Source organism: Saimiri boliviensis, chromosome 6 (genome assembly GCF_048565385.1).
Source record: "Saimiri boliviensis isolate mSaiBol1 chromosome 6, mSaiBol1.pri, whole genome shotgun sequence".
NCBI lineage: Eukaryota > Metazoa > Chordata > Mammalia > Primates > Cebidae > Saimiri > Saimiri boliviensis.
Window position 1 is genome coordinate 7,597,584 of NC_133454.1, and position 25,052 is coordinate 7,622,635.

General features: G+C 39.5%; 1 protein-coding gene across 1 annotated transcript in view; it reads right to left on the reverse strand.

The window, feature by feature from the left end:
- Nucleotides 1–5,827: 5,827 nt before the first annotated feature.
- The window catches only part of PIWIL4 (piwi like RNA-mediated gene silencing 4), a 57,181-nt gene continuing 37,956 nt past the window's right edge, over nucleotides 5,828–25,052 (reverse strand). The window contains exons 12-20 of the mRNA XM_074400321.1: nucleotides 22,708–22,892; nucleotides 20,603–20,675; nucleotides 17,335–17,535; nucleotides 16,279–16,382; nucleotides 10,254–10,324; nucleotides 8,704–8,857; nucleotides 6,947–7,066; nucleotides 6,688–6,835; nucleotides 5,828–5,967 (exon numbers count right to left, since the gene is read on the reverse strand). Coding sequence (XP_074256422.1) covers nucleotides 5,851–5,967; nucleotides 6,688–6,835; nucleotides 6,947–7,066; nucleotides 8,704–8,857; nucleotides 10,254–10,324; nucleotides 16,279–16,382; nucleotides 17,335–17,535; nucleotides 20,603–20,675; nucleotides 22,708–22,892 — 1,173 coding nt within the window. The 3' untranslated portion in view covers nucleotides 5,828–5,850. The remainder of the gene's footprint in view (nucleotides 5,968–6,687; nucleotides 6,836–6,946; nucleotides 7,067–8,703; nucleotides 8,858–10,253; nucleotides 10,325–16,278; nucleotides 16,383–17,334; nucleotides 17,536–20,602; nucleotides 20,676–22,707; nucleotides 22,893–25,052) is intronic.

The window sequence follows — 25,052 nt, forward strand, 5'->3', positions numbered from 1 at the left end:
TTTTTCAATTTATGAATCTTGCTAAAACCATTCTGAGTTTTTAACCTTCAGAAAACCAGATTTTAGTTACAAGATGTCTGAAATTTGCTATAAAATAATAAAGTAAGAAAAGTACTGGGAGTATATGTGAAGCAAGATTGGTCAAGAGTAGGCTATTAGTTAACTCTCGGGGGAGCCAAAATTTATATGGGAACTTTCAATTGGGTGAGAGGTTGGAGCCCCAAACCCCACATTTTTCAAGGGTCAACTGTATATTTTTGTAATAAATATAGTGGGTTTTCAGCTAAGCATAAGCAGCTGAGCTTCAGTCAGTCACAGCTAACCATGAATCAGCTCATGCCAGATAAGGCAAAAGCTTAGCTGATCAGGTGATTTTTCAACTTGGCTTCCATATTTGGCCTATAAAAGCTGGCTGCTCATACTGCTGGGTGGAGCTCTGAATCTCTTCTGGTTCTGAGTGCTGCCAGATACGTTCTTTGTTCAAATAAACTTTGTTAAATATAATATGTCTAAGGTTCTTCTTTCAACAATCCTTTATCCTTTTTTTCCTCCCACTGAAGTCAGTTATAGATTGGTGTCTTTATTCTTTTAGAAAATAATCACATACATTTTTGACTTTACTTATTCTAATTAAATGTAAAGTTAGAATCTCTAATCTCCTTTCTAACAATGTAAAGACTTGACCTCACTTTAGCTTCCCTCTAAATGCTATCATCTTCTTGTGTTATGTGCTTGTATTGCCCATGCTGATTTCTAAATTTTAGTAACATGAAAAAGTACTTTTGAACAGCCAATACAGTTAACGTTTGCAACATATTTAATGGCTTCTTTGCTCATCCATCCTGTATTTAATGTATTTATTTTTTATCCTGCTGAAGTACATTATTTAGTAGTTCTTTCAGCAAGGGCTGAGGGCCATAAACTCTTAATATATTTGAATTTTTAAATTTATCACTCACTCTTGAAAAATTATTTAGCTTCACATAAAGTTCTAGCTTCATTATTCTTTCCTCTCAGGACTTTAAAGATATTATTCCATTTTTTCTTATCTTTTCTTATAATGTATCTAGAAAGCAACTAATTTGCCTTTGATTTTACCAGCTCATAGGTGGAAGGGGCTTGCCTTGTCTGGAATGAGACTTTGGACTGTGGACTTTTGAGTTAATGCTGAAATGAGTTGTGTCTTTGGGAGACTGTTGGGACTGCATGATTGGTTTTGAAATATGAAGATGTTAAATTTGGGAGGCGCTGGGGTGGAATGATATGATTTGGCTGTGTTCCTACGCAAATCTTATCTTGAATTCCCACATGTTGTGGGAGGGACCTGGTAGGAGGTAATTGAATCATGAGAGCAAGTCTTTCCCATGCACTTCGTGTGACAGTGAAAAAGTCTCATGAGATCTGATGGTTTCAAAAAGAGGAGTTCCCCTGCACAAGCTCTCTCTTCACCTGCTGCTGTCCATGTAAGATGTGACTTGCTCATCCTTGCCGTCCACCATGATTGTGAGGCTTCCCTAGCCACGTGGAACTGTAAGTCCAATTAAACCTCTTTCTTTGTAAATTGCCCAGTCTCAGGTATGTATCAGCAGTATGAAAATGGAAGAATACACCCACTATTTAAAAAGTTATGATATTTGTAGGTAAAATTGTTTTTTAAATAATATGCTGTGGTTGATAAAGCTCTTACGATTAAAAATACTTACTTTTATTAAAAGTTAGAGAGTGACTTAATGAGAAAGAAAGTTGTATCAGTTTGGATCCCTCAAGGAGCATGCACCAAGATAGAATTAAACATTTAGAAGATTTACTGGGATAAACACCTGTAAATGGTACTGGTAAGAGGAAGTAGGAGTGACTAGGGAGGGCCTTAAGACCTCAGTGCTAATCCAACATGCATGAAAGGAGAGCGGGAAGGAAAGAGGATCAATCAAAAGAGCTCAGAACTTCAGTGCAGCTCTGAGAAAGACATGATCAAGACAACTTGGATTCCCTTACTGTATTAGTGTGTTCTCACACTGCTGTAGAGAACTACCAGAGACTGAGCGATTTATGAAGAAAAGAGGTTTAATTGACTTACAGTTCCATAGGCTGTAAGGAAGCATGGCTGGGGATGCCTCAGAGAACTTACAATCATGGTAGAAGGGTAAAAAGAGAGTAAGCACATCTTCACATGGCAGCGGGGATAGGGGGAGTGTGTGTGGGGGGGAGAGAGAGAGAGAGAGAGAGAGAGAGAGAGAGAGAGAGAGAGAAAGTAAGTGCTACACATTTTCAAACAACCAGATCTCCTAAGAACCCGCTCACTATCACGAAAACAGTGATGGGGAAAATCCGCCTCATGAGTCAATCACCTCTCACTAGGCCACTTCTCTAACACGTAGGGATTACAGTTCAACATAAGCTTTCGGTGGAGACACAGAGCTAAACAGAGCATATCACCTATCAGAGACTGCCTAATAGTGAAGTCACATGTTGGGCAGAAACAACCCGGATCTGTTACCTCTGCTATGCTCAGTAACCGGCTAGGAGCAGCCTGGGGAGGGTATGGCCTCAACATCACCACTGTGGTGGATCCTGAAGCTGTGGCATTTAGAGGCTGTCAGCCAACTATGCTCCTTGTAGAAGGTTCTTTTAAAGGGCAATCTGATGGGGCACTCCATGGTGGCCACAGACATTTATTTAAAATATACTTTTTTCCGGAGTCCCTCCCTCAGCCCTCAAAACAAAAGAAAAACTACAAAATCTTTTCTATAAAACAGCAACTGGTAGATTATTTCTAGAGACATTATTATGTTTATTTCTAGAGACAATATTAAGCTTTCCCTTAAGTAGACTTGTACAAGAATTCAGAATCTGGTACAGTGCCTAGCACATAATAGGCACCCATGACTATTTGTTAACTAAATTGTGCCATTTGATTTGTTTCCTCTCCTCAGGGCTAATAAATATGATACTCTTATTAAAACCGGGTACTTTAGGTTTGGCATTTCTAATCCTTACAGTAACTCTATACTACAGACATCATTAGACATTTTTACAAGTAGATACACTGAGGCTCAGAGGGGTTAAGTAACTTGCCCAAGGTCACACAACTGTAAGTGGTGATTCTAGGATTCAAATCCAGTGCTGCCCTGAAGCATGGCATAGGCTCTCTTTCCTCTTTGTCCCTGGTATCCTGAATAAGGCAAACTAATTAATGCATGTGAGAGGTGGCAATCACATAACATGAAACTGAAATAGATCTCATATATTATCTTAACCAGTATTCCTCAGCCTTGGCTGAACATCAGAACCATTTGGAGAACTTTTAAAATACTTAGATGATCAGGCCCCATCCCAGACCAATTAAGTCACTATTTTGAGAGGCGGATGCAGGCATCTCTATTTTTTTTTTCTAAGGCTTTTTAACATAGGAATTTCTAATCTTCTCAAGATTAGGCATCGCTGGTCCTGTCCAATTACGGATTGGGTAACTGAGTCCCAGAAAGTCAAGTTATCATATCTGACAACCAAAAGTGCTGGAACCAGAGCTCATATGAAGATTTCTTAGTCCCATGTTGCCCTCTAGTTTACCTGAAATTGTAGCAGCCTGTGGCACTGCCATGGTGAAGGACTCTAGTCATATGGCAGTCCTTGTGTGCCCTCTGGTGGGTTAAACGGGTAAGGAGTCATTACCTGGGGCAGTACTTAAAAAGGTGAGTGGATGCTTTGCAGAAGGTCGGATTGCCTAATCAAAACGCTTCATGTGGATTTATACAAACTGGCTAGTTAGGTAGCGGGGCTTTATATCACTTTTCTACTTTGAAGGAAGAAAACAAGATAAATGAACACAAAAACAAAACCCACCACCCCGAATTGGTTCAGTGCCTTGTCTTCAGAGACATGCTGTATAATGCCATCTTTAAATCACATAAGGCACTCCCTCACATTAGAGCTCTGGGAGAAATTTTTTAAATCTCAGAGTATCTTTTATCAAAGGTGTAGACTCTTGGTTCATCTCACAGGTTTTGCAAACAAACCTGAGGACAAATTCTAGCTCCACAGTTAATCTCATAAACTTCAGTGAATCAGGCAGTTATCATTAATCCCCAGCTTTACCATCTGAAATGGTCATTACAACCTACTTCATGCAGTTCTTGTGGAGATTAAATGTGTATATGCAGGGTGTGGCACTGGCCCTGGACCTAAAGTCCCCTCCACCCTGATGCCTCACAAAACGGTTATTCTATTATTGGAATCACCCATGTTGGGTACATTTCTATTATGTCTGGACAAAAGTCTCAAATAGGAAAGTAAGTTTCAATGCAATGTGTGATAGAACCTGTGCGTTGGCGTCCCTCCTGCGGCCTGCTTCCCTTGTCCCCAGAGAGCACCTGCCTCTCTCCCACTACCCTTTGTTGGAGACTTCCACAGACCTTCCTGTGGCAAGCAGAATTTGGAACTCTGACCTTTCCTTCGTCAAAATATCTTTTGCATGTAGCTGATTTCTCATTCCTGGGGCATCCCAATGTGAAAGGGGTGAGAAAATGAGGAAAAAGCACAAAAAGACCCAAGCATGAGTGATCGATGCAGCAGGAGAGAAAACAGGAGAGTGTTATGCTACAGGACAAGTAAAGAGTGTCTCAGAGGGAGGAAATGATTGACTGGGTCAAGCAAGACAAGGACCAAGAGGTGACCACTAGTGTTAGCAAAGTGGAGGTTATTGGTGGTGTTGACTAAGGCAATTTTGCTGTAGCAGTTGTGGTAAAATTTTGATTGGAGTACAGAATTGGATACATCAAGCACAGACTCTTCTTTGGGGATGTTTTTCTGTAAAGAAGTGCAAAGCAATGGGGTGGAAGCTAGAGGAAATGACTTCTTAGCTTCTGGGCTGAGGCACTTTCAGGCTGCTTGGTACCAGGGGGCTGTCTGGGAAATGACTTCTTTTTTAAGATGAGAGAAGTAACAGCATATTTATAATGCCAATGAGAATGACCCAGTAGTGAAGAGGAAAACTGATGATGCAGAAAGAAGAGGGAAGAACTGCTAGAGCAGCATGCTTCTTAGGTCAGAGGGAATGAGATTGAGTACAGAGGTGGAGAGCCTTATGGGAGCATAGACACACTGCATTCATAATAAGGGAAGGGTAGGCAGAGTCTATTGGGTACAGATGCTGTTATGTGAAGGTAGAAATAGTAGAGGCTTATGAAAGTTGCCTTCTGATAGCTTCTGTTTTATCAGTGAATAGGAAGCAAGGTCATCACTGAGAGGGGCTGCTATGAAGTGAAATAAAGTCCCATCACGAGAGCAAGTGATCAGCTCAGTTTCTGAAATAGAACTCAGACTGTTGGTAATGTGCTTTAGTGGGTAAGAGGTTTTGCTAAAAATACTTAAATTATGATGTTCCCATATGATGTCAGTGTAAAATTCAAATAACAACAAACGCATGTGATGCTCTGAACTTTATTTTCTAATAACTATTTAAACCACTCTACGAAATGCTCTACAACATTAAGAAAACCTCAGCAAAATTTGGGGTTGGAATTAGACTGTTTATCTGTCATCAAAATATCATGCAAACACTTATTTTCTTTAAGTGTTTAACTTAAGATATTTAACTCCGTAGAATTCTTTATAGATGATGGTATATTTAAATTCCATATGTGACAATGAGAATTTACCCCAAAATAACTCTTTAAAAACCTAACACACATTTCTTTAAACTCTTTCAGATTAAGTTTTTCTTTTTTTCACAGACATGAAAACAAAGTTCAATCTTTTCCCCCATTACAGCCTTGAGCTTGTAGCAGATGTGAGAAATTATACCAATTTCTTCTGGAATTCTTTATCTAGTGATGCCAGTGGTTCATGCCATCACAGGTAGAAGAGAAAGTTGGCTAATTCCAAACTGGGTTCTTTATGAATGCTTTGTGCCACCAGAAAGGTCAGCTTGTGGGCATACTGACATGGTGCTGGGACACTGATTAAGCCCTGAGGAGAAAAAAAGTATTGACAATAATTAAGAGCATACCATGTTCTTCAGAGTAATTTTTTAATTTTAATTTAATTCGTCTACTGGTTACACAGACAATAGAATGGGTTTCTGGGTAAACAATAACTAACCTCAGTCAACAAAACGTAACCTAACTCACTGGGAACTGAAGCTCACTGGGGAGGATGGAGCGAAAAGTCACTCTGGCTTCATGGTGCTGGCAGCAGGGAGCCATCACACTTTGGACTAGTCTTTTTCCTATGATCTCATGTTTGGAACTCCTTGGAGGAGATCCATGCAAATGCTGGCCTTGGCCTTTGGGAAGAGCTCTTGGCCTAATGCACAGGAACAAAGGGCAGACCCATGCTTCTTTAACACTTCCCCACCAGGCACATCTGAGTTGGCTTCAACTTCATCTGTAACATGTAAATAACAATACACTGATTTCCTCCTAGGTTTGCATAAGATAATGTATATAACAAGGTCCTCTAGAAACTATAACTATTAATCTATTATAATAGTTACTGTTATTTTGTTTCTATGACAGACTGGTGCCTCCCACTGTGGACTCGAGAAGTGATTCATTCATTCATTCATTCTTCCTTTGTGAAATATCAGGAATTGTGCTATATCTAGGGATACAAAGATGAAGTGTATGACAATTCCTAGGTGGGACTCTTGAGTATCTTATTTACATTAAATAAACAGCTTTCACTCACCGGCCAGTTGTAGTACAGGTGGCATAATTTGAATGTAAGTCTCTGCATGTGATCGGGCTTCAAGCCGTTGTCATCATAGATGACATTATAGTAGGTAGGACTAACAGTTCCCCGACCAGCCACCTGGCTGATGAGATAGAAGTCATACCTGAGGGGGAAAATGGAATGAATGTGGGAAAGAAGGCAAACAAAATAAAGTCAAATATAAACTGCACATAATGAATGTTTTGTTAAAAATTGATTTTCCAATGGTACTTGCCATTCATTACGTGTTGCTTCTGAATCCACAACAGTGCCAAGTGGGGGGTTCTGTACAGTGTGGTTCATTTCGGTAAAGAATCGTGGCATGCACTTCTTCCTGACCACAATCACTGATAGTCTTGAGATTAAAATTAGAGAGGCAAAATATGAAAAAAAAGGAACTCTATGCAATCTATGCAGCTTTCTATTTTTATGTAATTATTAAAATGAAATAAATAAAAATTCCATGTGAAAAACACTGCAAAACAAAGAAAATAAAAATTACCCACAATCTCTCCTTTCCTAGAGATTCAATTTTTAAAATTAGGAATTGTCCATATTTGTTGCAAAAGGATGCTATGCCAAGTCATTTGCCTAGTTTATACGACCAAAGGGGTCAGGAAGAAATGCTGAATGTCAACCGGCATTTTTGCAGAAAGATTTTCCAGAATTATCCATGGAGACAAGATGTGTGTGTGTGTCATTAGTGTCTCATCCTATTTTCCCCTTCACTCTTCCTCTCAATTTTATTTCCAAGCAGCAGAGGAAGAACCAAAAGTCCTTCCTATTCCTTTAGTCATCCCTTCTGTATTACACAAAACTCATGCCTGGGTGGATGGATGGATAAACCAAATACACATTCTGGCCAAATGCTGAATGGTGAAGTGTTATTGTATTGGGTAAAGCCAAGGTGAAATCCTAATATTTGCTATTATGAAAGGAACCTGTGGGACGAAAGGAAACACTGGAGTTTCATTTAAAGCGTTATAATTTTTAAAATTTATTACAAATGTTTTCAGTATTGAAACTATTAAAAGTTGAAGTTATAATGCAAGAAAAGTAATGCCTTAGCATGTCAGCTGCTAAAGTTACTCCTGCATCCCTTAATTGCATACTTGTGATTCTTAATAAACACATGTACCTGAGATCAGAGAGGAGCGAGGGAGGTATTTTGGCCCTAACAGCTGGGATAAAGCTGCAGGTGATACCGCCACCAAGCTGTCAGGCTTCCCCTCCACTCTAACAGTAACTGACTGAGGTCAAGACTCAGCTCCTTTGTGACTGGTGGCTGTGACTCTTTGGTTGATGGTGATGATGGTGGTGTAGTCCTACAGATAGAGGTATGTGTCCTGCTTAGAATAAGATGCTTTCCAAATATTTTAAGAAGCTGACTTAAGATTATTGTCCTCTCCTGTTTTCTATTTCCAATATTTTCTTGTACTTGCCATTTCGAATAATCACTGAAGAAAATTTTGTACTGAAACAGAAGCTAGAAATGTAACAGTGGAGCAAGATGCCTGGTGTTTAGGGTGGTCTGATTTCCATCTGCAGCTCAGCTTTCATGGCACTCAAACCCCTTTAAGAACCTTCCATAGACCTTAAGTGCACATCAGTGCCTGCAATTCAGAGGCTTTGGTTCTGTGTGTATTAGGGCCTCGAATTTGAAAGCTTGTTTTCTTCCAGGTGATATTAATATGTATGAAGCATTTTCACTGCCAGCAGCCCTGCAGGCTTCATGCTGAATCTGTGTCAGCTGCTCTGAGGATACCTTTCTTCAACTAGCTTCCCCCACCCAAGGCCCCCAAAGCTTTTTATGTTAGACCATCCCAACTACCCTCCAATCTGAAGGAAATTACAGAGCTCTGCTGGTATGATACAGAAACACAGCAAAACTTAATCGCATAAAAAAAAACAACAACCAAAAACCGATGCTTGAATACCTTGTGTGTAATGGCTATAATTGGGAGTGTGGAGGAAAGAACAGTAATTTAATACCTGGCATTTGAGCTGGATTCTGCTAGACTGCTCAGCAGCTGTGGGACTTCATATTCAATAAGTGCTTTCAGTTGACCATCCCCTACACCAGCACGGTACACAATTATCCGTGCTGGCAAATCGTGATTGTACTTGTACCATTTGTTGAGTGCTCCTGCAGAATTTGATGGAAGAAAAGAATTACTTTTCTAATGCAAACAAAAAATAACATTCTAATATATTGCAATGTTTAAATGGGTTTTATATTTCAGACCACTGTAAAATAGGGCAATACATAATTTGGATTATATCTGCAATAATATAACAATGTATAACTTTAGGGAGCATTACTCTGTGTCTGCTATTCTAGTAATCATAACGGTTTCTCTGGCATGATATATTCTTACACTTGGCCTATCTCTTTAGTAAAATTTTAATATTTAAGCAATAAATTAAAATTTAATGCAATAGACATGAAAATGCCTAAAACCAAATTAATATTAATTTAGCATCTTCAAGTCTTTAAATACTCTCAATAGATATAAACTAGATAAGTTTATCTTCCTAGTGAGAATAAATAGGAAAATCTAAGGAAATGGCTTTGCTGTTCCTCTGAAAACATATCTTCATACTGAATCACCCAATTGATTCCAATTCTCATTGAGGAGATGAACTCTGGAAACATTTCTACTCACTATAACTGTGAATCTTCTAAAGAGAAGAGGCCATAGAGGAACTCCTACCAAACAGAAATCTTTAATAACTGCTAAAAAAAATTTTACCTGCTCAAAAATTGACCAGGTTTTGATGTGAGAGGGAAATAACAGAATGCAGTAATTATTTTCATGTATATATCATACGGTTATTTTAAAAGAGTTTATTGTTTAAGAAATTCATTTTAGTTTGCTAGAAGGTCATCATGTATGTGAGTCCATTACCTACATGTATCAGCAAATACACTTTTTAAGAAAAAAATATTTGCAATATCCCAAAATTTGCAGATGGGAAAATGCAGATCAGGAGAGGGAAGGGTTTGCACAAGTCACACTGCTGGGAAATAGCAAAGCCAGACCTAGGCCAGGACCGGTAAATAAAAACCCTAGATTTGTCTTTGCATTGCACTGCATCCTGCTATGGATGGGGCAACTTTCCTCAACTGGCTGTCATTCTCTTTTCTCCTGCTTTGCCACTTGATCTGTTAGCACCCCAATCCTAGGCCTACAGGCTTCCTTCCTAGGTCTAGACTTAACACTGCTCTGTCAGAACTTGAATTCCTCCACTGTAGGTTTCTTTTGACCTTCAAACTGCTTGCTAGGGAAACCAGCAGCCACACATTTTCCTTCCTCCTGTCTTCATGTTATCACACGTAGACAAATGTAAATGTAAATGCTACACAGTCTGACTGTTGGCCTAATTCAGCATGCAGCTTTGGAGATCTTCAACTGGGTGGCAGTTGACATTGATAGGTGTGGAGAGTTTGCTTTGACCTATGTGGTCTTCTATAAGCACATGGATCTGAGGTCTGAAGGAACAGTCCTTGGAGCCCACCCACATTGCTATATTTTTAGTACCAGTCATGAAAACTTTTAAGCAATCTGCAACATCAGTGGTTGTTCTCTGAAGGATACAGCGGGAAAACCACCTAAAGTTAAAAAATAAATATAAGTAAAGTTCAACTTCAAAATTTCTACTATAAAATTCCTTAATATTAAATTAAGAAATAGACATGAGTAAAAATCATTGTTCTCAATTTCATGTGTTATGTGTTCACAATTATATCAAAAAGTATCTTTCCCCAAAAAGAATTTATTGAAAAGAGAAGCTAAAGCATAGTGTTGCCATCAGCCATATCTAGCTTCAAATCTTAGTCAATGTATTCACCAGCTGTGTAACTTTGCTATGTGAACCTAAGTGTGTTTCCTCATCTATACCAAGGAGATTTACAAGATAAGCACATTAGTTACTACCTCATAGTGTTGTGGTAAAAATTAAAACAGGTAATATATGTAAAATACTTAGCACAGTACTTGGCATATAATAAAGAGTAATAAATAGAGGCCACTATTATGGCTATAAAATAATGTCTTAATTTAGCAGTAGAGCTCCTACTATCAAAATATTCAAAGATTTCTGACACACAAACTTTCATTTTTATAGGTGATCCTTTTGGATTAGAAATCTTAACATTATTAACTTGCGTACATTTCAGGAACAAGTTCTCTTGCTACCACCGTTAATTAAGGCACTTGGAAAATGATGATCATGACTTCGTGTTAGGTATGTTCCAGCATTATTACAGTTCTCTAAATATATGCAACATTAGTAAAACAGATACGTTTGGTGGCCTGTAGTCACATCTACTTGGGAGGCTGAGGTAGGAGAATTGCTTGAGCCCATGAGTTCAAAACTGTATTATGCTCTCACTGCACCTGTGAAGAGCCACTGCATTCCAGCCTGGTCGACAAAGCAAGATCCTATCTCTAACCATTTTGTTTTTTTTTTAAAAAAAAAAAAAAAAAAAAAAAAAAAAACAGAATACAATTAGGAATGCTGCCAACAAATTGGAAGTCTGAAAGGCCTGAGTGATATCAGCAAGTTGGGAAAATAGGAGCTTTTCCAATGGTGATGTTCCATCACATCACTGGAGTACAAAATCAGATGCATTAAAGAAGGTAACACAAAGAGATTCACTTTACCTGCATTGTTCCTCCCCTAGGCAGGGCACAGCTCAATGCCATGAGAGACCACATCAGCCCATGATTTCCCTAACAGTGTAGTGAGTGAGTACCCAGCTCCCTCACCCCCTAAGATGCCCACTTTTTTCTTGCCTCACTAAGAACAAGATTATCAGCACAGCTGGGAGGTTAGGAGAGTATGGGGGTAGAAAAGCAAGGCTGCAAATCCTACTGACTCCTCTATGAGCTTCATAAAGAAGCCCTCCTGTGGGTTTCGTAGGATACCCTGCTTATGGACCACCTCAGCTGACCCACAAGCACCCCAAATGCTACTTGTATCTCAGCACCACCCCTAACCAGGCTGGCTCCCCAACCACATTTGTTTAGATGGTGAGTGCAAGCATTTCACACACACAGGTAGCTTGACTCTTCAGGATTTGGAGAAGGTACATAAATGAGCATTTTAGGAAACCACCCTAGGGAAAACAGATGAGAGCCTCTTGACATCTGGCCTGGCTTTGTGGGATTGAGAAAATGCGTGCAATTTTAAGGATTCCCCCTACCAAGTGAGAACCAGAAGTGTGAAGTGGGCACATGAATAGAAAACATGTAAGAGAGTCTCAGAATCCCCAGCTGGACTGTTAAAGGTGTTTATCTCCCAAAGATAGCCAATAAAGATTGGAAGAAGTAACTGATTCTTCAAATGCAAAGACAGCAATGCAAGACTTCAAAAACATGAAAAATCGGGAACTGGCCAGGTGTGGTGGCTCATACCTATAATCCTAGCACTTTGGAAGGCCGAGGCAGGCAGACCACCTGAGGGCAGGAGTTCAAGACCAGGCCAACATGACAAAACCCTGTCTCTACTAAAAATACAAAAATTTAGCTGGGTGTGGTAGCAGGCATCACATAATCCCAGTTACTTGGGAGGCTGAAGCAGGAGAATTGCTTGAACCCAGGAGACGGAGGTTGCCGTGAGCCAGGATCACACCACTGCATTCCAGCCTGAGGGACAAGAGCAAAACTCCATCTCAAAAAAAAAAAAAAAAATCAGAAACTATGACACAACCAAAGGATTTAAATAATAGTCCAGTAGGCCGGGTGCGGTGGCTCAAGCCTGTAATCCCAGCACTTTGGGAGGCCGAGGCGGGTGGATCACAAGGTCAAGAGATCGAGACCATCCTGGTCAACATGGTGAAACCCCGTCTCTACTAAAAATACAAAAAATTAGCTGGGCATGGTGGTGCGTGCCTGTAATCCCAGCTACTCAGGAGGCTGAGGCAGGAGAATTGACTGAACCCAGGAGGCGGAGGTTGTGGTGAGCCGAGATCGCACCATTGCACTCCAGCCTGGGCAACAAGAGCAAAACTCCGTCTCAAAAAAAAAAAAAAAAAAAAAAAAAAAAACGTCCAGTAACTGACTTCAAAGAGATGGAGATTTGTGAATGGCCTGACAAAGAATTCAAAATAAATATTTAAGGAAGCTCAACAAGCTACAAGGGAACACAGACAACTCAATGATACTAAAAATATATGTAGGCTGGGTGCGGCAGCTCACTCCTATAATCCCAACACTTTGGGAGGCCAAGGCGGGCAGATCACCAGATCAAGAGATCAAGACCATCCTAGCCAACACGGTGAAACCACATTGCTAATAAAAATACAAAAATTAGCTGAGCATGGTGGTATGCACCTGTAATCCCAGATACTCAGGAGGCTGAGGCAGGAGAATCACTCGAACCCAGGAGGCAGAGGTTGCAGTGAGCCAAGACTGCACCACTGCACTCCAGCCTCTTGATACAGTTGAGACTCTGTCTCAAAACAAAACCAAACCATAACTTCAATATAGAAATAGAAATTTAAAAAGAACCAAGCAGAAATTCTGGAGCTGAAGGATACAGGGAATTAAGTAAACGCAATAGAAAGTATCAATAGCAGACTTGATCAAGTAGAAGACTCTGTGAGTTTGAAGATAGGTCATTTAAAAATACACAAAGGAGAAAAAATAAAAGGAATGAAGAAAGCTTATGGAGTTTATGGAATACTATCAAGAGACCTAACAATCGCATTATGAAAGTTTCAAAAGGAGAAGAAGATGGGCAGAAAGCTTATTTCAAACAATAATGGATAAAAAGTTCTCGAATCTAGAAAGAGATAGGGACATCCAAGTACACGTAGCTCAAAGATTCTGAAATAGATTCAACCCAAATAAGAATTCACCAAGACAGCCGGGCACGGTGGCTCAAGCCTGTAATCCCAGCACTTTGGGAGGCCAAGGCGGGTGGATCACGAGGTCAAGAGATCGAGACCATCCTGGTCAACATGGTGAAACGCCGTCTCTACTAAAGATACAAAAAATTAGCTGGGCATGGTGGCACGTGCCTGTAATCCCAGCTACTCAGGAGGCTGAGGCAGGAGAATTGCTTGAACCCAGGAGGTGGAGGTTGCGGTGAGCCGAGATGGCGCCGTTGCACTCCAGCCTGGGTAACGAGCGAAAGTCCGTCTCAAAAAAAAAAAAAAAAGTCTCTTCAATAAATGGTTGAAACAACTAGATATCCACATGTTAAAAAATGAAATTGGACCCTTATACCTTACATAAATATTAACTCAAAATGTATTAAAGACTTAAGAGATCTGACACTGCAAAACTTCTAGGAGAAAACATAAAAGCTTCATGACATTGGTGTTGGCAATGATTTCTGAATATGACACCAAAAATAATAAAATTTCCTGCATAGCAAAGGAAACAACAGATGAAAAGCAACTAACAAAATGGGAAAAAATATTTATAAATCATGTATCTGATAAAGGGATGATATTCAAAATATATGAAGAATTCATACAATTCAATAGGAAAAAAATACTCAAATAGACATTTTTCCAAAGATGACTTACAAATGGTCAACAGATAGATGAAAAGGTGCTCAACATTACTAATTATCAAGAAAATGCAAATCAAAACCACGAGATATCACCTTACATCTTTAGCATGGCTGTGACCAAAAAGTCAGAAGATAAGCATTAGAGAGAATGTAGAAAAACAGGAACTTTTATACATTGTTGGTGGGAATGTAAATTAGCATAACCATTATGGAAACCAGTAAAAAAAGTTCCTCAAAAAATTTCAAAGAGAACTACTATGTGATCTAGCAATCACACTGTGTCTATATATCCAGAGGAAAAGAAATCAGTATGTCAGATATCTGCAATTCCATGTTCAGTAGCTAAGATAAAGAATCAGCCTGTGACCACTGATGGATGACTGGATAAAGAAATTGTGAGACACACACAGACACACACACACACACACACACACACACACACACACACACACACACCCCAGAATATTATTCAGCCTTAAAAAAAGAAAATCCTGCCATTTGCAACAACATGAATAAACCTAGAGGACATTATATTAAGTAAAATAAGCCAGACACGAAAAGACAAATAGGGTATGGTCACTTATATGTGGAATCTAAAAATGTCAAACTCGGCCAAGAGTGGTGGCTCATGTCTGTAATCCCAGCACTTTGGGAGGCTGAGGCAGGTAGATCACGAGGTCAACAGTTTGAGAACAGTATCGCCAGTATGGTGACACCCCATCTCTAGAGTAAACATACAAAAATTAGCTGGGTGTGGTGGTGCATGCCTGTAGTCCCAGCTACTCAGGAGGCTGAGGCAGGAAAATCGCTTGAACCCAAGAGGCGGAGGTTGCAGTGAGCTGAGATCACGTCATTACACTCCACCCTGGCAACCAAGTGAGACTCTGTCTCAAAAGAAAAAAAAAAATGTCAAACTCATAGAAATAAAGAATAGAGGATAATTACTGGGGGTAGAGAGTGGGGAGATTGGATGTTCAAAGGGTACAAAATTTCAGTGACAAGATGAGTATGTTTTGGACACTTAATGTACAGCATGCTGAGTACAGTTAATTATCATGCACTATAGTATGACTGAAATTTGCTCAGAGAGTCATCTTTAGTCTCACCACACACACACACAAGTGGTAACTGTGTGAGGTTTGAGTGTGGTAATTATTTCACAATGTATACATATATCAAAACATCACACTGTACACTCAAAATACATATAGTTTATGCATCAATTATACCTCAAAAAAGCTGATAAAAATTATAATAAACTTTCTGATAAATGGCGACCATTTGAGAAAAAAACTAAAGTGGATCCCTACTTCACTCCCTATATCAAAATAAATTTTGGATGTACAAAGACAAAAATGAAAGTCCTTTATCAGCTTGATTAATGATGTGGCATATATAAGAAGCATCTCATACAACCTGGAATGAAGTTGTAGGCATGCAAGTAGGACAGTATTATGGTGTTCCTTTTTCTGTTTCCCACAATCCAAAATATATACCTGACTAATAATTTAATGGGAATAAATAAAATGGCTTAAGCCAAAAAGAAAACATTTTGCACAGCGCTGCTGTAGCTTCAAAACACACTGTTCAGTTACAAAGGTTGAAACAATTCTAAGAACCATAATTTAATGAGTACTCTTAGCCAATGTTTAAGGCATTATCCCTGATTTTGCTTGTTTTTATTAGCTGTGTGAACAACAGTCACATCCAATGCCTGTGAATATTAATAATCATAGCAACAAGAAGTATGTATTGAGTATTTCACAAGGGTGGAAATGTTCAGAATTTGTACACATCTATTATTTGGGGAAGATGAGTAATAGCTCAGTCTAATGAATATATAAAAGGTTTTTTAAGGAGGCTACATAGTACTCCAATATTATCATCACATTTTTATATGTAAGTAATTTATGGACACAAATGTTGGTGTTTAAAATGAGTGAATAATACAAAATATTCCTTGCTGTTACATTCTTCAGTGAAACCACAGTTAATAGTCTTAACTAAATGAAGAGTGTGTTCAGATAGTTTTAGCAGTACCTGGTGATTCCGGGGTTAACACTGGCCACGCATCCAACGACCATCACGTCCTTGCTGAGTGCATCTTTACAGACATCAATACCGACCACCATCAGGGACTTTAGCTATAAAATTAAATTTGTCATGATTTAATTGGATAAGTTATCATTTCCCCTAACAGTGGTTTAACAGGAAGTTATTTATAAAATGGTCTCCAGTTACTGAATTCTTAAAGTTAAGCTATGTATAAAGGACATCAAGATCTAGATGAGGTTTTATTTTATTTGTTATTAAACCAGAAATGAGAGAGACTTAAAGCTAGCAGGAGAATGTGATGCACACTTAAGAGACTCACTATTGTCCAAGATAGCCATCATCCTTTGTGTGGGGGCAGGGGAAGGGGCACCAGTGGCTAAAGAGATTCCGGGACTGTGGTCAGTGCATTTATTACTTGCCTCCGGTTTGGAGGAATCTGAAGAGGAATTCCATTCTCCATTCTTCAGATCTCTAAGGAATCCTCCCTTGGCTATGCACCTTTGTGGGGAGTGGGAGAGAGGGAAGCTGAAGGTAACCGCATTCATCCTGGTTATGGAGATGCAAGGAATGGGCAACACTACCTCGCTTCTCATTCTCCTTGCTTACTCCCATGGTGACTACAGTTCAGGGAAGAGAAGGGGATTTTCTTAGTACCACAGTTTGGAGATTCAGATCACAGGCTATGCCATCTCCCCAAGCTCTGGGGAGGCCGCCCCATCCAGGGTGCAAGGCTATTCTAAGAGTTAGCACCCTGCTGAAAGCACGTAAATGTGGAGACAGTGGAACACAGATTTTAAAATAGCAGCTGAGAGGCTTCAAATCAGGTCCCTATGCTGAGTTAGCAGCTTAACTGAAGCTCCTGAGAAGCATGGAGCCTCTTTTGGAGATTCACAATGGCTTGTGGTATGCCAGAACCCAGGGTAGTGGCTCAACAAACTAGCAAACCAAACAATTCTGGGATCATGCGATGACATCTCCTACTTTAATTTTTAAAATTAATTTATTAATTATGAAAAGAAAAAAATGTGACGGTGTCCTCACAGGTATTTCCACAGCCCACAGTTCGCCTCCGAGTTTGCAGGTCATCTGCATGGCGATCTTGGTGGCGATACTCATCATCATGCCCTGTTTATTCAAGGTCCGAGCAAGCACACATTGGCTTGGGACTGGGCAGTCTAGGCTCAAATATTTTTTAATGGAATCATAATAGGTCTTCTGATGAGAAGGCAGAATGCACATTACCTAAAAGCAAAAACAGCAAAAGGGTTTAGAAATTAATTTACTTCTGCTAAGAAGTCACTTTTTAAAGAAACGAATTCATGAGTTATTCTCCAAACATCTTTTGCCCCTAAGTTCCGAAGAAGCAGTATTAACATGTCCACAGTTACCTTAAATGGCCATTAAACTGCTGGTGAATTAATGCCATTCAAAATGCCCTGTCATTAGCCATTCTCTCTGCAAAGCCCTACTCCACTCCTGCTCATCTCCTTTTGCTTTTCCTTTCCCCTCTTTTCCCTCCTGATTTGATTCTGTCAGTCCCTCAGATTCCCTTCTCACAGAGTTCCTTCTCCATATACCCCCACTCGCTCACCCCCAACTTTGCAGTGGTCCTTTCCTGGGGTGGTTGAGTTCTCATTCCCACTGGTCCCTCCCTGACCCCAGCTGAAGATAAGTGAAGTTGAGAATTACCTTAAACTAGGGTGCCTTTCCCATTAGATACAAGATAACCAAAATAAAGGAAACGAACACACTTTTTTAAAAACTGGAAGCTGAGATTACAGATATAAGGGGAGGGAAAATAAGGATAGAGAAGTATCAAGTCCCCCGGCATTTCTTATCCCACCTGTCTCTGCCACTACTCCTACTTCTTATAAGATCCTTTCCACACCGAAGGGCCTACCTCTGCCTCTTCTCATCTTTTATTCTCCACTTTCAAAAGCCTCCAAACTGTAGAAAAGATACTCACTGTCATAATTAGCAGAAGAAAACAAAGTAATTTTTCCACCTACAGAACTGTTTAAAGTCATAATGTCAAAGGCTAAAATTATTTACACTTAATTATATAAAGTGAAGAAAAATATTTTTAAATTATTAGCAAAAGGCTCTTAGCACCTTTCTTCTGACCTATGAGTTTGGCTCTAAGCAAGAAAAGTGGTAGAACATGGCAGTGGCCCAATGGGCTGAGAGAAGATGGGAGCCGAGTGAGGCAGGTTCCACACCAGGGGTTGGACGAGTAAGCAGGTGTATGGGGGATAACAGGAGCCATGCAACATACATTTCCTAGTTATGCCCGCTGAGAGAGCCTGGGGACAGCAACACGCCAGTAGCAAATAAGCACACCAAGTGCCCCAAATCTTTGTATCTAAATACTATTCTTTCCTAAAATGAATCAGGACTCCTGGGAAAGATATCGAATTCCAGGGTTGGGAAGCAGCACTGTAAGATGAACCTGGCATATCTTATTTTGCTAGAAAATAAGAAAGTGTTCTAAGAAAGATGGAGACACATGAAGCCAGCTTGATATGATTTTCCCACTGGCAAAATTGGGTACAATATGATGAGCATCAAAATAAATAATCAGAGTAATGAACTATAACAAAATAGGGATCTATGAGTCTACGCAGATACAAAGAGACAAATAAATGGGGAGAAGAGGAAGCTCTTCCTGTGCCCCCTAATCAATGCAGCGGGACTGAAGGAGTGGAAAACCATCATTTTTCAACCATCATCATAACGATAGATTCAGACAAGAATTATAGATGCTAAGATAAATGGGTAAAAGTTTGATGAGAAACAGGATTATTTATATAGTCTCAACATATCTATATACGCACAGATGCAACTGATGAAACTGAACTTTACATTGGAGAAATCTGGCAGACATCACCGTAATCAATGGAGTGCCACAGGGTAGGGATGCACTCAGAATACAGGACCGTTGCCGTGCTACTCTTGTCAAAGTGCATAACCTGAATGTCATCACGAGGAGACATCAGACAAAACCAAACTGAGAAGCGTTATACGGAATAATTAGTCTGTACTCTCAAAATTGGAAGGTCATCAGAGTCAAAGAAAATAAAGGGCTGTTCTAGACTGAAGGAGAGACTGAAGAGACTGGACAAGTTAGTGCAGGACATTAGAGCCTTTTCCTGCAGAGGTGACTGTTGACACAAATGAAGAAAACGGTTTCTTAATTTTGATGACTGTCATATGCTTCTGTAGGACAGAGACCTTGTTTACAGAAAATATGCACTGAAATAGTCAAGGGCACTGGGGCATCATGCCTGGAGCTTACTCTCAAATGGTTCAGCAATAATAAGAGTAAAGCAAAGATGATCAAATGTTAATCATTTGGGATTCGGGATGAAGGGTATATGAGAGAGTTGTTTGTACTATTCTTGTCACTTTTCTGTAAGTTTGATTTTATTTAAGTAAAAAAATAAATGCTCTTAGGGTAAGAATTCTCTGTTTCATATAAGATCCTTTAGGGTAAAAGAGAAACTCACTAAAAGAGAGGCAAAGAGATAGCACTTAGCTAGTTAGTTCAATTAGTTTGCATGAGATATGAACAAGAATGTTGGAAGTTGGGCTGAGTTGGCCACGGAGGTGGGAAGGGTAGATGGAAAGGACAGGAAAAGCCCTGCAACAGCCCGGGGGTGCTGAGGCCTGGTAGAAGAGTAAACATTCCCAGGAAATAGGAAGCGTTGAAAGATTTTTAACAAAAGGATGTCAATTCTAATTTGTCTGGAATGTCAGGATGTGATGTAATCATGCCTTGGCCCCAAACAGTCTGCAAAGACCGCTACACACACATGCTCTTTGGGAAATGAGGCAACTGTGGATGTCCCAGCAGGTGATGCAGTGCAGGAGGAAGTGGTCCTCACTGAGGATGCACAGAAGATGGCCAGAATTCAGAGGAAGCAGGAATTTGGGGCCATAGGTCACTTGGAAAAACCTAACCAAGAATCCCCTGAAATATAGAAAACACTGGGTATCAGCATTCATGGGATGAGATGGGACTCAGTTTATCTTATATCTTAAAGAAAAGACCTTAGTGAGTTGGAAAATAGGCAGACATCCAAATGGATGATACAGGGTTAATAAGAAGTACTGTGTTTAAAATTAACATTAGAAACGTGGAATGGAAATAAAATACTGATCAAAATACTAAGATTAATACTTTCTTGGGTTCTTTGGGATAATGCATGGCAATCTGCAGATATATCATGGGAAGGTATGCTCAGACTGTAGATATAAAGCAGAACTAAAATTACAGATTAAAGGAGTGCAAAAACTGTCCTATACTTACCAACTGAACATCAGGATCAACATGGTGCTGTACAGCTCTAACAAATGCAGCTGGATTTTCTTGTACTTTTATGCTAAATAAAAAGATTAATTTTGAAGCTATATAATTTCCTTCTTAGTAGCACATAATCATTATATGGCATTAGAAATATAAATACATTTTCATAACAGACTAGCAATCTTAGGAAAAATTATTAGATAAAAATAGAAACCTTCTGAGTCTAATACTTTCTCTCGCTGTAAAATATAAAAACATTTAGCAATTGTTTTTACAGTGTAAAAAATGGTTTGGTAGAAAATAAGATTTTCTCAGTTGTACAGAATCCCTACAATCAATAATTATAATGTTCAATATGGGATTGAAGGTGAACTTTTGAAATCCCGTCTCATAGTATCAAGTATTGGAAAGAGGGTTCAAGCTCAACCAGGATTAAGATTTCTGTAAGAGTGAAACGCTGTGGGAATCTAAAAATGAATGTTTTAGAAAACATCAGGTTAATGAGGACCAAGATATTCAGCTAATTTGCATGATTCAGACAAAAATATATTTATTTTCCTTAGTGGTTGCTTGTCTGGAGTCTGGAATGTCTAACCTTAATCAGTGCACAACTACTTAACAATCATCTGTTCTGTGCTTACGTTATGTTAGGGGCCAGAAGCTCCAGAAGTAATTCTCACACAGGAATTTATAAAACTAGTTTCTTTATGTAGAATCAGCCTCTTTTATGTGTATATGAGTGAACTGTCCCAATGCCCAGTGGCCTTTTAAAACTCTCCCAGCAGGTAGCAGGAACACCAACTCACTGAATGCAGATTTTAACAGACCTATATGACTGGCTGGCAGCCCCATCTCAGTAATTAAATGGTCTTGACTCGTCCAATTCAAACTCTTACACTCCGATTCTGCTGTACTTATAGTCCATTCATTCTAAAATCATCAAGTGAATATTTTAGAAGAGAGAAGCTATGCCTGTAAATCTAGCTAGGTAAAGGGATACTTTATGGAAGGAAGACGGTTGAAATAAAATACTAGCTTTCAAATAAAACAGGCCAAGGACAGAACATAGCAATGGGCTTGTTCCAGAATTCATGTGAGAAAGAGCCTGAGACATCAGCCCAGGGTCTGCGGACTGTGGCTTCTTTCATAATCTTTTCCTGCTTTATTAAGTCATGGGTTAAGAGAAAACAGAGCAGGTGAATTGCAAACCAGGCTATTTGTTAACAGATTAGATAAGAGGAGAGCTCTAAACAACGGTGTTAAATGAGATTTTGGGATTAATACTTGCGCTGCTGATGTAATTAATTAGTAACTATGTGTTTAAAGAATAACTTCCTCTTGTGCCAATTAGGACATTTGCATCTCCACTATAACAAAGAAAAATAAGTATGTGTTCCTCTTTTCTAAGCATATCAGGTTCAGTAAAGTGAGGCATGGCCAACTTAATGGCTTTTCCAAGCAAAACAGTTTTTCATTTTCAGTGTGATTGTATATGTATCTCTTACTAAATGAAAAACAGCTTATTTATCTTTCCCATCCCCAGCAACTCTCATAAAATCTACACATATTAGCATTCAATAAACATTCTATGAATAAATGGTTGACCTTAGTCTTACCAGAAAACTCTCTGAATGACTAATAATAGTATGCTATAGTAACAGAATCAGAGAAGCTTATTTGAGATCTGTTTTTCCTTTAAATTTTAAAGTATAAAATCTATCAAGTAAAAGTCAGGGCATGCAACTTTTATTTTTAAATATCCATTTGCTATTAAGTTACTGATATAAGACAAACTGATCTGAAGGAAAAACAGTTGAGAAGACAATATATGGACTTACCAAAAATTTATGTCCGAACTAGTACTGAAAAGACTTAAAGGAATGACACTACTGCTTAAGAACGGTGTATAAGTTTTACAAAGACCAACATAAAATATATTTTAACTTTATGAAAGTTTAGTCATTACAAAATCTATCTACTATTTTCTTGGCACTTTACATTAGGAAACTGTACTGAGATAAAGAAGCTTTTGTTGATATATCTGCCATTCTTCCCTACCTTCTAACCTAAGCAAATTAATATAGGAAGAAAATTCAACGTATTCTCACATTTTGGGGTAGTCCACATTAAATCCCATGGAATCTCCAACTCTTCTCAAGCAGTTCAGAAAGCTGTTGGCAACATATTCAGTTCTGTCACTACATAAAATCAACCAGGTATTCAAAGACTGTGCACTCAAAATCTTGCAAGTTCGAATATCCTTGGACCAATCGGCAGCAGACACAGGTTGACACTGACAAAAATAATGATCATGAAAGGATTGAACAAATTTATTCAGAGAGCAACTAAATAAAGACAGACAGTGGAAGATGGCCAATATTTGTCATAACTGTTTAACACAGTTTGCTCTTCAGTCTTAAAACACAGATGCAGGCACTGCATATCCGAACAGAATACATATGCTTTCTGGGAGTGGAAGCATGGGCATCCTCCCAGGTCTTCCAGGCACTGGCAGAACCTTGAGAAGTCCCTTTAACCTCACGATTCTCCATGGTGTGCAGAGAATGGTGTCTATTTCAAAGCTCTCTGAGGTTCCCTTCTAGCTCTGAGTGTGACCTTTATTATGAATGATTCAGGCAAACAGCCTGTATAGTTTTATCTTTTACTTCAAGCATCTAAATATCTCAGATAGTGCTGATTATTGATACTCTAGGTCATCACACTAAATCTAACACATTCTAAGGAACAGTTAAGATTACATATTAAGCTAGGAGTAGGTATGCCTAGAAGCAAAGATGAAGCCAGGATGCAGGCTCCTTTCTCACTCTCAAAAGATCTCTCCAGTGACCAGAAGTAACGGGTTTCCTGCACTGAAGAGGGGGAATGTTAGCCTGGTTTCCAGACCTCTGCTTCTATCTCTAGGGTGTAATCGAATAATGCCTTTGGCATAGCAAGTGGGGAAGATCCACTGTTAGAATTAAAAGGGACCACACCGTATGCAAATCCCCTGCTACTTGAAGTGCTGTCAAGTGCTACTTGATCAGCAGCATGAGCATCACCTAGAAGCCAGTTAGAAATGTAGAGTCCTGGGCACCACCCCAGACCCACTGAATCAGAATGGGCATGTTAACACTGTCCCCAGGTGATTCACATGTACATTAATATTTAAGAACCATCCCAATCCTCTTGTTCTACAGACTAGAAAGCTGTGGGTGAGAGAAATTATAAAACCAGTTGGCAGCAGTGACAGGCTTAGAATGCTGGTCTCCTGACATGGCAGCCAGGGCACTTGAGACCAAGCACTCAGCTTCTCTGACTTCCAACCATCGGCCATCCTCCTGATGTCTTCCACTAGGTGGCTGGGCTGGATTCAGCTGCAGGAGTCAACCTCTGTCTGAGAACAAAGGGGAAAGGCTAGCTCTCCATCAATGGCTGTCTCTGGAGCCAAGGTGCATTCCTGTTCATGACAGCCAGCATGAGAAGAGCTGTAGTCCTTCTGCCCACAACACTTCTTCCTGCTGTTGTCTTAAGGGGCTGGGAGGAGACCCGGGACAATGTACCCTGAGACCTTTGAGCTTTTAGTTCATTCAGTTCCTGGGACCTAATTTCAGAAATGCAGAATGGGCCAAGAAGTTGATGACACTGTCATCTTAGTCACCTGCTACTTCCAGTGCATGAGTTCACTGGTTTTAATGCCCTTTCTCCTGTGGACACGTTTCTACGCTAAACAATGAAAATAAATAAATAAGAAAGGCTTTGGGAAATACGATTTTATTTATAGAGATTATGAGCTGGATCATTTTAAGTACGTAAGTCCTTCACATGTGGATCTGAAACTGAGCTGCTCTTTACTGACCTCTCACTGAGACCCTAATGGGGGTCTACATTTTAGTACTTTAAAATAAAGTTTTGTTTTGTTTTGTGTGAAAAGTAATACTTCCTCAGCTTCTCCAATGAGAGTTTTTGTAACTTGGCTAGATTATTGTAGAAAAACGATGAGGCCAGGCACGGTGGCTCATGTCTGTAATCTCAGCACTTTGAGATGCTGAGGTGGGAGGACGACTTGAGCCCAGGAGTTCAAGACCAGCCTGGGCAACATAGGGAGACCCAGTTTCTACAAAAAATACAAAAATTAGCTGGGTGTGGTGGTGCACACCTATAGTCCCAGCTGCCTGGGAGGCCAAGGTGGCAGGATCACTTGAGCCCAGGAAGTTAAGGCTGCAATGAGCTGTGATCATGCCACTATGCTCCAGCCCAGGCAACAGAACGAGACCTGTCTCAAAAAAAAAAAAAAAAAAAAGAAAAAGAAAAGAAAGAAAAGAAAAGAAAAAAGAATCTACCCATTCACCAACATGATACATTCATTGTTCAGTTAGATCAGTTAGGCATATTGGTTTATTATATCAAATAAAGGAAAGAAGAGAGTCTTTAAAAATGAAAAGAAATGCAACTG